The 16,106-nt window shown below is 40.4% G+C and overlaps 1 protein-coding gene across 1 annotated transcript; it reads left to right on the top strand.

Moving 5' to 3' along the window:
- Window positions 1-114: 114 nt before the first annotated feature.
- On the top strand, window positions 115-15,005 carry LOC145486080 (uncharacterized). Its single transcript, XM_081464788.1, has 7 exons — window positions 115-268; window positions 529-615; window positions 1,046-1,492; window positions 12,054-12,224; window positions 12,994-13,125; window positions 13,734-13,865; window positions 14,319-15,005. Exons 1-7 carry the CDS (start codon window positions 181-183, stop codon window positions 14,438-14,440), a joined length of 1,179 nt encoding a protein of 392 aa, XP_081320914.1. The 5' UTR covers window positions 115-180; the 3' UTR covers window positions 14,441-15,005.
- The last annotated feature ends 1,101 nt before the right edge of the window (window positions 15,006-16,106 follow it).

The raw sequence follows: 16,106 nt of genomic DNA, 5'->3' as shown, positions 1-16,106 counted from the left end.
TATTCCGCCAATGTTTTTGACCATGAAGGACTATATAGCTGGTTTCTTCACATGTTCCTCAGAGTTCTCTTCGGAAACTACACCTGGTGGCACAATCTGAGACCATTTAACTGATCTTAGAGCATTCCAAAGCTAGTCGTGTACGGAAACTAACAACTGCAAGGCTTTTGTTAGTAACTCATGGAAGCGCTCAAAGTCATCTGCTTCTGGCTAGACGCTCTTCTTGTCCTGTTGTGTGGCTGTTGGTCCATTGAAACGAAGACTGTAGGTAAGGTCATTTTTCACAGGTGTAATTTTCAAATGGTCTCCCTAGCCTCTTGGATTTTACACTGGTGTACAGTTCGAGAAACTATGAGCTGATGGACCCTCTAGTCGGTCCTTTACAGCCCAGGAACTAAATACTTTTCGTTTACATTCCAGCTAGAGCGAGAGTGAGGAGGTAGAAAGGAATAGTAATCATAAGTCTTGTGTTTTAGCTCATATGTAACAAACATGAACGACGATATAACTTACTTGTATAACACACAGGACACAGAAGAAGCAATCATACCAGCAACAGCGACACGGAGGAGTTTCATCATGACATACAATATCGAGAGGCTCCATCGGGTGTTGGTGAGTATGTAAGTTCAGGAGTCCGTCGATGCCAAGAAATTAACCCTCCGTTTTATGCAACGGTCCTAATCTCCTCCTTTGCAACTGCAAGTTTTCGAACTGGTCACGTCACGTAATATATTAATAAAAAAACACTCTCTGTTTGTAAGTGTCAGTATAAGCGTTGGTTAGAAAAAAAGAAATCAACGCCACCTCATCGGCAAAGTAGAGGTTGGGGTTAAAGAATCGAGCCTCTTTGTTTGGGTTATTTGGCAAAACCAAGCATTTAGGTGATGATGAGTTGTGTCTTTGCAAGATGAGCCTGGGATCGGTATTAATGGAATTTGTTTTTCTTGACTGCCTGCGTTTGAACTCTGATCCAGAAGCGCAGACCCTTTCGTCCTTGCACATCAGCAAATAGAATTAATTGAATTTTCTCTCCTTTTCTTAGTGTATACACTATCAGGGAACGACAATCATGCTCCTTGCGTCTTCCCGTTCATTTACAATGGCATGGAATTCACGGAATGCACATGCATTGACTGTAAACACGATAAAGTATGGTGTGCGACGACCAGTAATTATGACAGAGACAGGAAATGGGGACACTGCCAGACAGACGACGATGTCACAGACTGCAGGGATCTTCACAGCCGCTGCGGAGAATGGGCAAGAGACGGAGAATGTGTGGTAACTGCTCCTTACATGCGACGCAGGTGCCCGCGATCTTGTGGTCTGTGTACCCATGGGGGAAATGGGCGAGGAGCTGCATGCATGTTTCCATTTTTCTACAAAAACAGATTTGTGTATGACTGTCTGTATTTTAATAAGAAGACCTGGTGTGCGACGACAACCAACTATAATAAGGACAAGAGATGGGGCTACTGTTTTCCTAAATGTAAGTTTAACCATATGAGGAAGTAGCAGATCCCATTAAAATAGTGCTCAATACACATATAGTGTAGAGCTGAGTATATGAGTAATAACGAAGAGGCAAGATTTGCTGTTACTCCGAGTTTCGTGCTTACGCACTCATCAGACAGTATTTAATGATAAGCATTCCTATCAACTAGATATATATACACGGTATTAAACAATAGGCTAATTGCTGGACTAGTTGCATTACAATAAGTGATAGTTATACTGGAAAACAATAGGTGTGAAGACAGAAATTACGGGGACGAGTATAAACTGCGTGGGTGCAGTACAATATAAAGAAAGTGTCAAGCGTTCTTCAAGTAGAATTTGTTCTCGTGCCGGCATTTAGAAATAAGTTCTGATCTTTTGTTTAGTAGATTGTCGTTGCTATGTTTGATAATCATTAGTTTTTCTGTGAGGCAGAGGTCGCATCGTTTGGAAATGTTGTTGTAGGGTCTTGCACGGCTAATAATTGACCATTTGATGTTGAAGTCTTGTTTTTTGTCGTGTAGTTGCCAGATGTATTTAGAAAGCTCGGTGCTGTTGATGTGTTTTCTGTGCTTAAATGTGGATTTGTGCTGCGAGAATCTCTGTTTGAATGTTCCTTCTGTCAGTCCAATGTAGTTCTTGGTTGTGTTGTTAGTTGTAACTTGTGCGTTGTAGATTACACTGGAAGTCAGGCATTTGTTGTCTAGCGGGCATTGGTCTTTTTTGCGGCAGTTGCATTGCTCTCCGGTGATTGTGTTGGCGTTGTTGTCGGCGTTTGTTATTTTCATGTTGTGTTTGTTGATTACTGTTTTCATGTTGTCCATGCAACTGTAGCTGACTTTGACGTTGTTTTTGTTGAAGAGGCTGTGGTATTTATGTTGGTTCGGAAAGTGCTTAGATATGAGCTTCAGGAATGTTCTACCGATGTTTGTCTTTACGTTTTTACTAAATGGAGGGTTGTACCATATAATGTTTCTTTGTCTGTTGCGTCGGGGGCGTGTTGGTTGATTGTCTTCGTTGTAAATTAGTGTTTCAGAGTATCCGCTGGCTTTCAAAGCAGTTTCGTAGATTGGTTTGGCCTTGTTGAATTCGTGTTCGTTGCATGAGTTGGCGGAAATACGGCGATTGATGGATGCTGGAAGTTGCTTTATTATGTTAGGTAGGTGGTTAGACTTTGTGTTGATGTACTGCGGCTCGTCGTTAGGCTTTCTGTAGGGGCAGTAGGTACCTTTTGTAAGATCGAAGGTGACGTCCAGGTAGTTAACAATTTTCATGTTAGTCTGTATGGTAATGTTAAGTCCATATGTCTTGAAGCGTCTTGTTATGTCCTTCCTTGTACGGTCTGCTTGAGGTCCGGAGATGTTTTTGAAGATGGCAAGTCCGTCGTCTCTGTAAAGCCCGATGTTGTCTATCCCGTATATGTTACACAGGTCGTCGAGAATGAATAAGCCTACGAGCTCGCATACTTCGGCTCCGTCGAAGCTGCCCATAGTAACGTCAAAAGAACTGTTGTTTTTCTTGATCCAGGCGGTGTTACTGTCAAAGAGAAGGGATTTTCTTGAATGCATAATAATATCGATGTCGCGGTCCGTAATGGAAGTGAATTGTTTGGCGAAGTTGATTGCGTCTGTAAGAAGTTTCTCAGTAATGGGAGGGTAGAAGTTCTCAATGTCAAATACGGCGAAGGTATGTTGATCTTTGTGTTGTATAGAGGAGAACCAGTTGATGACGGATGATGAGTTTTTCCATTGGTTAAGGCCAGTCTTCTGTCTCACAGTCGTGTTAATGTTCGCGAGGATTTCTTTACTGATACGTCCAATCTCACTTTTTGCAGGGTTAATGAGTCTACATGTAGGTTTGTTCTGGAAGTTGTCTTTATGGTCTTTGAGTGTTATAAAAGCCTGTCGTTCAGCCATGCGTTCCGCGCGGTCGTCAATGTTCAGATTAGTAGCAATGACTTGAGCTTCTTTGTTAATAGCAGTAATCGTATTAGAATTTGCTTTCTTGTACGTCGATGTGATATTGTCCTTGAGAAGCTTGTCGTGTGAAGCTTTGTCTACTTCGTAGTAGTTGGTTGTTTTGTCAGCAGGTATGAATGTTTTTGTGGAGTTGTTTATTTTCCTAATGTCTTGTTGTAGATGGTCTTGGAAGTCATCTCGTATTTGCCTGAATTCAATGTTCTTGATCATTTCGTACACGTCAGTTTCAAAGTTGTTTAGGTCTTCGTTCTGAGGAGGACATTTTCTTGATTTAAAACCAAAGTTGTTGTTGTCAATGTTGTCGTCGTCGTTGTTGTGGTCTGTGTTATTCTTATCTTTATTCTGTTCGAAGAAGAAGGCTTTCCAACGCATACGCTTGATTACACTTTCGGTCTTTTCGATGAGTTTCTTGAGGTAGGAGTTTCTTGGTGGGATAGGAATGTTCTTCATTGAATAGTTGAATCTTGTTTTCTCCATTGTGGATAACGCCGATCGCCGTTATCCACAATGGAGAAAACAAGATTCAACTATTCAATGAAGAACATTCCTATCCCACCAAGAAACTCCTACCTCAAGAAACTCATCGAAAAGACCGAAAGTGTAATCAAGCGTATGCGTTGGAAAGCCTTCTTCTTCGAACAGAATAAAGATAAGAATAACACAGACCACAACAACGACGACGACAACATTGACAACAACAACTTTGGTTTTAAATCAAGAAAATGTCCTCCTCAGAACGAAGACCTAAACAACTTTGAAACTGACGTGTACGAAATGATCAAGAACATTGAATTCAGGCAAATACGAGATGACTTCCAAGACCATCTACAACAAGACATTAGGAAAATAAACAACTCCACAAAAACATTCATACCTGCTGACAAAACAACCAACTACTACGAAGTAGACAAAGCTTCACACGACAAGCTTCTCAAGGACAATATCACATCGACGTACAAGAAAGCAAATTCTAATACGATTACTGCTATTAACAAAGAAGCTCAAGTCATTGCTACTAATCTGAACATTGACGACCGCGCGGAACGCATGGCTGAACGACAGGCTTTTATAACACTCAAAGACCATAAAGACAACTTCCAGAACAAACCTACATGTAGACTCATTAACCCTGCAAAAAGTGAGATTGGACGTATCAGTAAAGAAATCCTCGCGAACATTAACACGACTGTGAGACAGAAGACTGGCCTTAACCAATGGAAAAACTCATCATCCGTCATCAACTGGTTCTCCTCTATACAACACAAAGATCAACATACCTTCGCCGTATTTGACATTGAGAACTTCTACCCTTCCATTACTGAGAAACTTCTTACAGACGCAATCAACTTCGCCAAACAATTCACTTCCATTACGGACCGCGACATCGATATTATTATGCATTCAAGAAAATCCCTTCTCTTTGACAGTAACACCGCCTGGATCAAGAAAAACAACAGTTCTTTTGACGTTACTATGGGCAGCTTCGACGGAGCCGAAGTATGCGAGCTCGTAGGCTTATTCATTCTCGACGACCTGTGTAACATATACGGGATAGACAACATCGGGCTTTACAGAGACGACGGACTTGCCATCTTCAAAAACATCTCCGGACCTCAAGCAGACCGTACAAGGAAGGACATAACAAGACGCTTCAAGACATATGGACTTAACATTACCATACAGACTAACATGAAAATTGTTAACTACCTGGACGTCACCTTCGATCTTACAAAAGGTACCTACTGCCCCTACAGAAAGCCTAACGACGAGCCGCAGTACATCAACACAAAGTCTAACCACCTACCTAACATAATAAAGCAACTTCCAGCATCCATCAATCGCCGTATTTCCGCCAACTCATGCAACGAACACGAATTCAACAAGGCCAAACCAATCTACGAAACTGCTTTGAAAGCCAGCGGATACTCTGAAACACTAATTTACAACGAAGACAATCAACCAACACGCCCCCGACGCAACAGACAAAGAAACATTATATGGTACAACCCTCCATTTAGTAAAAACGTAAAGACAAACATCGGTAGAACATTCCTGAAGCTCATATCTAAGCACTTTCCGAACCAACATAAATACCACAGCCTCTTCAACAAAAACAACGTCAAAGTCAGCTACAGTTGCATGGACAACATGAAAACAGTAATCAACAAACACAACATGAAAATAACAAACGCCGACAACAACGCCAACACAATCACCGGAGAGCAATGCAACTGCCGCAAAAAAGACCAATGCCCGCTAGACAACAAATGCCTGACTTCCAGTGTAATCTACAACGCACAAGTTACAACTAACAACACAACCAAGAACTACATTGGACTGACAGAAGGAACATTCAAACAGAGATTCTCGCAGCACAAATCCACATTTAAGCACAGAAAACACATCAACAGCACCGAGCTTTCTAAATACATCTGGCAACTACACGACAAAAAACAAGACTTCAACATCAAATGGTCAATTATTAGCCGTGCAAGACCCTACAACAACATTTCCAAACGATGCGACCTCTGCCTCACAGAAAAACTAATGATTATCAAACATAGCAACGACAATCTACTAAACAAAAGATCAGAACTTATTTCTAAATGCCGGCACGAGAACAAATTCTACTTGAAGAACGCTTGACACTTTCTTTATATTGTACTGCACCCACGCAGTTTATACTCGTCCCCGTAATTTCTGTCTTCACACCTATTGTTTTCCAGTATAACTATCACTTATTGTAATGCAACTAGTCCAGCAATTAGCCTATTGTTTAATACCGTGTATATATATCTAGTTGATAGGAATGCTTATCATTAAATACTGTCTGATGAGTGCGTAAGCACGAAACTCGGAGTAACAGCAAATCTTGCCTCTTCGTTATTACTCATAAATGTAAGTTTAATTAGTTACTGTGGCAAGTTTAACCTTGGGGCGGGCCTCTCATTTAAAAGGAGACCAACCTGAGCGTGAGCTTGAGACATATTCCACTCCAAAAAGATGATATTCCAAATTAGTATCATCCAACTAGTGGACTAATGCAAATCCTGCATTTTAATTGGCTACGCTACTAGAGGACTATTGGTAATAGTCCTCGAGTAGCGAAATACGCGCAATCGAGCGTGACGCTTTCTTTCGTTTTATTCCCAAATAAATGTTTCTTCACCTTGCATTTGCTAACTTTATTATTGCCTTTTCTGTCCGACTAGTTGGGTGATACTAAAACAATTAGACCCTTCGCCCTCAAGGGCCACGGGTCTAATTGTTAAAAAGACTGCAAAATAAGAGTTAGAGTTACTTTACCGACGATGAAGACGTTGTCACCGAATGCTTTCAACTGGGTGTTAAATTTCCAGATTTTGATCCCTGAACGATTTAAGCCACCAACCCAGTATGACAGCGATTATTCTTTCTGTGCAATCCTTAAAGATTCTCGCATGGGTAAAAACTTGGCGTTGGGTCCTGAAACCCCTTTGTGATACCAAAAATACACAATTCACACTCTATAAGAGACGAAGAGCGTCCTCGTCTCATTGAAATAACGGGATTGCCTCTGCCAACTAATGTTTTCAAAATGAACTTACGAAAGATGAAACTCTAATGGATGAGGGATGCCGAAGCCGCAGTCTATGCAGTAATTAATCAGTTAGGTTTTGTAACTTGTAAATAGACTAAATTTTTAAATTATTCTTAGGTTTTGTAACTTGTAAATAGACTAATTTTTAAATTATTCCTAGGATTTGTGATTTCTTTTTTAGATAGGTGACCTCTATTAGTACAGGGTTATCCCCTCGGGTAAAACAATTTGACACAGTACATTATAATTTACTGATAGTTTAATAATTTATATTTATTATTATTATTATTATTATCATTATTATTATCATCATTATTCAAGAAAGCACTGAAATGAACTGATGATCTCAGGGAAAAAAACACCTTGAAAAAAAAACTATACTCTCCAGGAACAAGTTAAAGAAATGTCTCAGGAGCATTAAACAATCATATGCTGCAGCATGAACTAGGACATTTGTAAACCAGAAAAGGGCTAAAGCATAACAATAAGGGAAGGCCATGTAACACTTGTACGAGTAGTTAGACACGTTGAACAGCCAAGCTGCCTAACACTTAAGAAACCACGACAGCAATCGGTGACAGAGCCCCAATTTTAGGTCGTTTTAAGACAGGAATCAGGATCTACTTTAATAATACTAATAATGATTATAGCGGAGCTCCTCGCGCGTTGAAAGCGCGCGAGCGGAGCCCCATACCTTAGAAAATTTGGTAACCCATCGATCTGAAAATTTTTGGTTGTCACGTGACTGTCCGTACGTACGTCCGCCCGTACCGTACGCCAATAACTTGAAAACTAAGAGAGTAGCACCATTACCATAGCTACATCTTTGATTTTGGGCGTCCACCCTATTGTTAATTGACAGCTGTCACAACAAGCTATCCGCTGACCAGTATCACGTGACTATATCGCGGGCTCAGATTTAGAGCCTATCGAGGTTGCGTGTTTTTTTTTTAAATGACCGCTGACTAGTTAGCGTGTGAAGGTGCTAGGCGTGAAGGTGTGGTCATGGAAAGACGCGTCTTCCTAGTCTCCGAAGTTAATTTCGTTTTATTGCTTCTTTTGGCTCTGAATATTGAAATTTCTACCTACAAGTTGGACCTAAAGGTGAATTCAATCGAAAGTAATCGGTGTTTCATCGAAACTCCTATCAAATGGAGTCGAAATTCGCCAACATCAACCACGAAGAAATGCAAATGGCTTAAGAGTCGCCCACTCCACTATCACAACTCTACCGCATCATTCAATGTTACTGCCTCAGCGATACTAATTTGTGGGGACGTTCATCCGCATCCTGGACCCGCGTTGGATACGTCTTCGAGCAACCTAAAACCAAACAGCGGATTTACTGCCAAATGCCCAAAGTGCTCAAAGCCAGTTCAGCGAAACCATAAACATCTTCAGTGCGATAAGTGTTATGATTTAATTCATGTTCGCTGTGTAAACAGCAACGCCAGTTTCAATAAAACCATCAAAGTTAACCAGCCTGGCATTTGGACATGTAGTACTTGTACATTATCTGAGCTTCCCTTCTTTAAAGTAAAAGATCTAGTCGCTTTGGACACGACAGATGATGCTGCGAGTGATTTGCATTGGAATTCCGACCGCCACTTCGATGCCCTCATTGCGAGACAAAAACAACTTTCTTTTATGCACATCAACACGCAGTGTATGACATCAACATTCGACGAGCTACTCCTCGTCATTCAAAGATATGATTTTGACGTGGTCATGCTTAGCGAAACATGGCTCAAAGACAACCCACAACTACTTAGCCATGTAACTATTCCTGGCTATGCTAATGAGTTTAGGAACAGAGATAAAATCAAAGGTGGAGGCGTTGGTGCATACATTAAAGAAAGTGTGAAGTACAAAAGGCGTAAGGATATTGAATCAAGATTCCCTGAATTAGAACACTCGTGGCTTGAAATTCAAGGACGCAATAAACATAGTCACTTATTAATGGGAACCATATACAGATCCACAAGAATACTAGATACCCAACAGTGGATGTCCCAAATGGAGAGCATGTTTGCGGATCTGTCAACTTCGTGGGACGGATTATTGCTTGTTACTGGGGATTTAAATATTGACGTGCTGAAGCCAAATGCGCCGTTGACAAAACAGTATACAGATTTATTGAACACGTTTAACCTAACACAGCACGTGCAAAAGCCAACAAGAGTTACACCTCACAGTGAGACCTTGATTGATCACATAATCTCAAATGATCCTAAGCGTGTTACACATGTTGATGTTCTTCCATGCTCAAATGTGAGCGACCATGATGCACCTTACGCGTGCCTCAGCATTCGTGCTGAGCGCTTTGTTCCAAGGTTTAAAATGATTCGAAAAGAGCGTGGGTTCAAGGAAGAAGAGTTCGTTCGCGACTTTACATCCCTTCCATTTAGTGTCATTCAGGCAACAGATGATCCTGAAGAAAAGCTAGAGATGTTTACTACACTCATCTCTGACTGTATTGAGCGACACGCTCCAATGACACGCACAAAGGTCACACGGCCACCAGCTCCCTGGTTACATGATGAGGAAATTGTAGGTCTTCAAAATCAGAGAAATGTACTAAGACACAAGGCACACTCGTTAAAAACACCCGATGCCTGGCAAGCTTTTCGCGACGTCCGTAATCGTCTGAAAACAACGATCAAAGAGGCGAAGCGATCGTTCATCAATACGGCATTATCATCAACAAAACCGAAAGAGGTCTGGCGTATTATACACCGTATTTTGAACCCTTGTCCACAGCCTTTACGTCTGGATGTCAATGAGCTTAACAAGCATTTTGCAGAAGTTGCCCAACGCGCCACCGGAAATGCAGACGTTGACGCAAAAGAAGACCTACTGAACTTTGTTGATAGCTTGTAGCCATGCCTGATGGGGGAAAGATCATTCACTTTGCGCCACGTTACATATGAAGAGGTCCTCAAGGAAATCAAATCAATTCGTTCCGATACATCGACAGGACCTGACCAAATACCAGCTAAGCTCCTAAAGCCTGTAACCGACCTGATTGCAGGACCTTTGACAGACGTGATAAATTCCTGTATTGTCACATCAACATTTCCCGACGCTTGGAAAGTTGCGAGGATAACCCCAATCCCTAAGACCAGTGGCCCTACCTTCAGTGTATCAGACATGAGACCGATATCAATACTTCCGGTCCTTTCAAAAGTTTTTGAAAGACTCGTACACCACCAAGTCATCGATTACATTGATTCTCACTTCCTGTTAAAATAGAATATCTCAGGCTTCAGGAAAGGACACTCAACGACTACTGTTCTATTAGGGATCAGAGATGACATTATTCGCGCCATGAAGCGAGGAGAAGTTACCGTCATGGTACTAGCCGATTTCTCTAAGGCGTTTGATACCATCAAGTACAAGACTGTTCTTGAAAAGCTTAGCCTGTTGGGCTTTTCCAAGGAATATCTTAAATGGACGATCCAATATCTTACAGGAAGGAAACACTTTGTGCAAGTCGACGACAAAACGTCAGAGCTTTGTATGTTGAGTTTCGGTGTACCTCAAGGTTCTATCATGGGGCCACTCTTTTTCAATCTCTACGTGGTTGACCTTCAGTCATATGTACGCGGAGTTAAATGTCATCAATATGCTGATGATACCACATTGTACACACACTGCAAACCAGCAGATCTTCAATCAACTCTAACTGAACTTTCTGCAAGTATAGGCAAATTGGAAGCGTGGTCACGTGAAGCAAACTTAGTCATTAATCCCTCCAAGACTAAGCTGATGTTATTATCTACTCCGCAGTTATCAAAGGTCCATCATTTAAACACTGAAAAGTTCGACATCACAATCAACAGCATCCCCTTGGAACGAGTGACCACCACTAAATTATTGGGGTCTCACATCCATGAGCATCTGAACTGGGAAGGAAATGTCAGACAAGTAGCAGCGTCCTGCTATGCTACTCTAACAACCCTAAGGAAGTTAAAGAACATCCTGCCTTTCCATATCAAAAAGAATTTGGCACAGGCACTGGTTCTAAGCAAGCTATATTATAATGACATAGTATACCACTCACTCCCGGATTATTTAATGAAACGTCTCCAGAGAGTACAAAAGGCTACAGCTAGTTTTGTGCTTGGTACATTTGTGTCATCCGAAGACATCCTTACGAAACTCAAATGGCTTCCCGTAAAGGAACAACGCGAATGGAACCTACTTAAGGCAACTCACAAAGCCCTTCACAACCCATATTGGCCAAGTTATCTGAAACTTAATGTATTTCAACACGAAAGATGCTTAAGATCTAGTAACAGCATTCAGTTAGAGAGATCTTTAATTAATAATACTCTACAGGACCAGACTGTAAGTTTATTTAACAGGTTGCCCAGCAACATGAGGTGCTGCCAAGACTATATTAAATTTTGTAAAGACACCAAAAACATTATTTTTAAGAGAGCTTTAGAACACCTGGCATAATTTTAATTATTTATTTATTCATTTATTTATTTTAGCATATCTTAAAACACAACTTTATCTCGTTTACATATGGATATAAATTTTTAGATATCTTTTAACCTTTTTACAATTGTAAATTTAGTTAGCATCGGGCAGGCGAAGAGTCACCCTGTGGATATACTGCCCGAAATGCCATTATTATTATTATTATTATTATTATTATTATTATTATTATTATAGTTACTGGTTTACCGATTGGATCGCGGACTCAAGTCACGTTATTTCTCTGGGGAAGAAGGAAGGAGTACTCGCAAAGGCAAAATTTCGGCGCAAATTAACCCCTGGCGCGTTGTTGACTTTTCTTCTGACATATTCCTTGTACAATCGTCTCTTGGAAAGTCCCGGCCCTGATATATTGCGAACGTAATTTCTACAATCTTGGTTAGGCTTGTTGGGTATAGTTTGTTAAAATTAAATGGAAAAATAGCCCTTACTTTGGTTTGGCTTGGTAAATGGTACCCAAGTTGACTTGATGTTCTATTTGTCTGCAGTGTATGATAATATAACGGAGGTTAACAGGAAATATTTCCACTGGGGAGAATGTGACAATACACGTCGTGAATGTAGAGCGTGGGCAAAGCAAGGCATGTGTCAATACAAACCAGACAAGATGAATTCATGGTGTCCTTGGAGTTGTCATATGTGTGCACCGGAGCAAATGGGTAAATAGCATTCGTATTTTTCGTCTGTGACGTCATTTTATCATACACGGTTAAGCGAGTACGTATCATCGGTTTGACCGGTTAAGAACGGAGCGACTAAAGGTGAATAAAATAATATGATAGACGTTACCATACACTCGTGCATCTGCGAGAAAAATCTTTAAAAATGAAGAAAACAAAGCAGAATACACGGAGTTGAGCAAGTAAAAATTATATTAACTAATCCTCAAGTGTTACTAGATGATGTTACTCTTTCTCGGGGTCAAGGATTATAACTCAGTTGTTAGTTTTCTGTTATGGTGGCAGTCAACAAGGATTGAGAGCCACCTTATACTTTCAGAAATTTACGGTGGGTCTGAACCCTAAATAAAATTTTTGTTAAACTTTTCAAAAAGTTGTATTTTATCAAGCTCAATACAATTTCGCCATAAAATGTATGGGTCACAGAACCATCTTGGGTTCTAAACACTTAAAAGATAAAATTAAGGGTGTTTTGAACATGTTATACTGTTGGTGGGGTAGCCTTTGATGCCATGAAGATAATCACAACTTGCAATTGTTCACCAATGAATGGGCATTTGTATGGCGCCCAATATTGTATCATCACTTGATATAAAGAGAATTAGTATCGGTCCATCAAGCTAAGTATAACTTCTAAAAATGCTGGAAACTGTTGCCAGCCACCTTAACTCGTCTAAACTTTCAAGATTGGTTTTCGCCACTGATTACATAGCCATAAGCAACATCGCAATGATTTCTTTGTCTCTAGTGATACACAAGGGGTGTGAAGATCATAGCTCGTCCTGCAAAAACTGGGCCAAGAGAGGCCACTGCAAAGAAAAGCCAATTTTCATGTTTGCTTTCTGTCGCTGGACTTGCAAACAGTGTGCTAAGGAATCAGGTAAACGACTCAACGCGTAAGTACCTTTCCAACGGATTCATTCGATTCCTTGAGCTCCACATAAGGGTGGTCAAAAATCATGAAAACACGTACAGGTCACAAGAATCTAGAACTAATCATTAAGGCAAATTAGAATTGTTGGCGTTTGAACCACAATTTCTCCCAACTATACTCTTCAAAGAAATAAATGTACATCAACAGGTCAACAAGAAGAATTCCTATTTTGATATCATCGGTTGCTGAATAAAGCCCCTTTGGAGGCGCAGGTTGTTTATTATGAGAAAATACTCGAGGCCTAATGGTGTCAAATCTCAACAGCTGGACAAGAAAGTACGACTAGAGTTTACCTTACCCAAATCCTTCCATATATGTAAATCGGCCAGGCTGCATTTATCACGTCAATGGCCTAATATCGGAAGATATCAGACGGTAGAAATGGCTTTTCATTGGCTAATTGCGATTTTGGATACGATTGAGGAATACAAATAACATTTATTTAATTTTTATTAGTAGTGCATATTGTTCGATACTCATGGTCAAATTTTGTAACACTTATAGTGCTTTGTCCGGTGATTGGTTGTGATTAATAAAACCCTCGATCTCTGCAGTTACCACAACAGTTCGTGATAGAATGTCGCGACAGTGTCGAAAATGGGTACGAAATGGCGACTGTTACCTTCACCAAGCGTTCATGTTGCAGAACTGTAGAAAGTCTTGTATGGCCGGTGGATATGTAGACGGTGGGTACAACTGCGCATTAAGATGTTCTTTATAGCAGAAGGAGCGCAAGCACACGCATGTTCACGATTTATATTGAACCAGACGCAGGTTATTATTCCAAAACTTGCTTTTCCTTTCGATTTTCCGGGCTCAAGGGAGACAGACACCTCCTGCATAAGTGGACACCTCAAAAGTTGTCCGTTAAGCAGTCCCCTTAAGCGTACATTTCCTTTAACTGGGCACCTCAGTCAACCGACTACTTCTATGATAGTAATCAAACCTCGTACAGTGCAGGACAGTTCCTTAATTTAACGGATACCTCTCCAACAGTGAAGTGGCTGTACACAACTTGGGATAGTTGCCTACTGAAGCACAATTGGCGACCTTTTAAATTCGCTGCGTCGGGCCTTACTTTTATCCTGCGGTCATGGCCCTTTTGTTATATAATTAAGGTCACTTCTATTTCCTTGCAGGTAAAAGGTGTCTGGACAGCTCGGTGCATTGTCATAGATTGGCTAGGCTAGGATACTGCAGAGAATCAACGAGTAAATCTGTCATGAGAAAATACTGCCGCTACAGCTGCAGATGGTGTTGATTGGCTCCTTCATTATAGACTGGTCATGGTCTCTAACTTAGCAATTAAAGTACGAGCTTGAATTTTCTATCGGGTAACAATTGACGGGGACGCAGCCCTTAGTCAACTCTTACGTAATATAAATCGAGAGTGAGTAATCTAATTGTTTCAGCATAAATCTACTAGTTGTTCAACTGATATTTATCTAAATCAGCTCTCCACAGACACTTCAAGAAAGGAGAGAAGCGGCCGCCATTTTGTTAACAACCACACACCATCACATTGCTAGGCTACTCACTATCTACTAAACAATTAAATTATTCGCTCTTGATTTCTATCACGCATAGAAATTGAGAGCGAATAATCTAATTGTTTTAGTATAAATCTACTAGTCGTTCAAAAAGTTAATCTAAATCCTCTTCAAAGACACTTCGAAAACACAAAGAGAGGCACAGAGAGGCCCCTTGCGCACGGTGCTACGCTACTCATTATCTACAACAGAATAGATAGTGAGTAGCGTGGCCAATCAAAGAACGGCATTCGTGATAGAACGCTTGTAGATTTGTACTAATTAAGAATTAGATTATGAGCTCGAGATTTCTATGAGGTGATAGTTGATGAGGCCGAAGGCTGAATGAACTATCACCTCATAGAAATCGAGAGCGAATAATCTAATCGTTTTAGTAGAATTCTTACTGAAATAAACGCAAATAACGGTTTCTAATTATCTTTCTACGCATTATTGAACTTTACGCATTAAGGTGGCTCCATGGGTAATCATTTATGGCGTTGCGCGCTCAAGTGCTATGTTTTGAATGCTGTTTTTGCATTCGCTTTCACACCTAGTTCTCTCAAACTTATTACATGTAATAAGCAATGATTAAATAGTGTTTTGCTATCATCTCTGTTAAAATTTCGGTATTTAGTCTTAAATAATAAATGCCCAAACAAAAGTGTTTTTTACTGTTTTTATGGCTTTATTTGTGATTTTCAAGAATTTCCCTCGGTGAAATCTTCCAAAATTTTTACATCACATCGCTTCCAGCGGGATACGAATTTTAAACACGAAAAAAGTAGGGTTTGTAAAGGCAGTTTTTTCGATATTTTCAAATTTATGTCTTTTACCGCTGCAAAAGATCTGGTCTTATAGATTTCCCTGAGAAACGAGCTCCGACTAAAGTAAAATATTTTCTTCCAATCTGCCAAATTTTACGGAATTTCACTGAAGGAAACGCGAGAAAATTCACTATCAGTTTTGCTTTTTGTGCTCATGTTGACGTAATAAAATATCGAAAAACACTGACGTTTTCCTTTGAGCGCGGCCGGATTACTTCCTCAGCGCTCGCGCGATCGTAAAACTATAGAGAGCCTCCTTAACAAACGGAAATCGCACGCATTGAATTGAATGTCCTTGATACATTTGTTGTTGTTTACGCGCGCGCACCCGTTTTTTTCAATAATTTCAAGTTTTTAAAGTCAAGAAACCATTTATGTCCTTCTTTTAGTCTTCCCAGGAATTTAATTATCCGTTTACATCTAAACTTTCTTCCAAACTTCGGAAAAACGATAAAGACTTCGCATTTTGTGGACGGTCGACAGCCACTGCACTCTAATGGCTCATAGTATACGAGTAGCTCAGCCAATCAGATTGTAGCATTTGCATTAGTATACTAGTAGAATGCTACTA

Source organism: Orbicella franksi, chromosome 4, assembly GCF_964199315.1.
Source record: "Orbicella franksi chromosome 4, jaOrbFran1.1, whole genome shotgun sequence".
NCBI classification, from domain to species: Eukaryota; Metazoa; Cnidaria; class Anthozoa; order Scleractinia; family Merulinidae; genus Orbicella; species Orbicella franksi.
The sequence above is the reverse complement of the archived record's forward strand: the minus strand, read 5'-3'. Positions and strand labels throughout refer to the sequence as shown.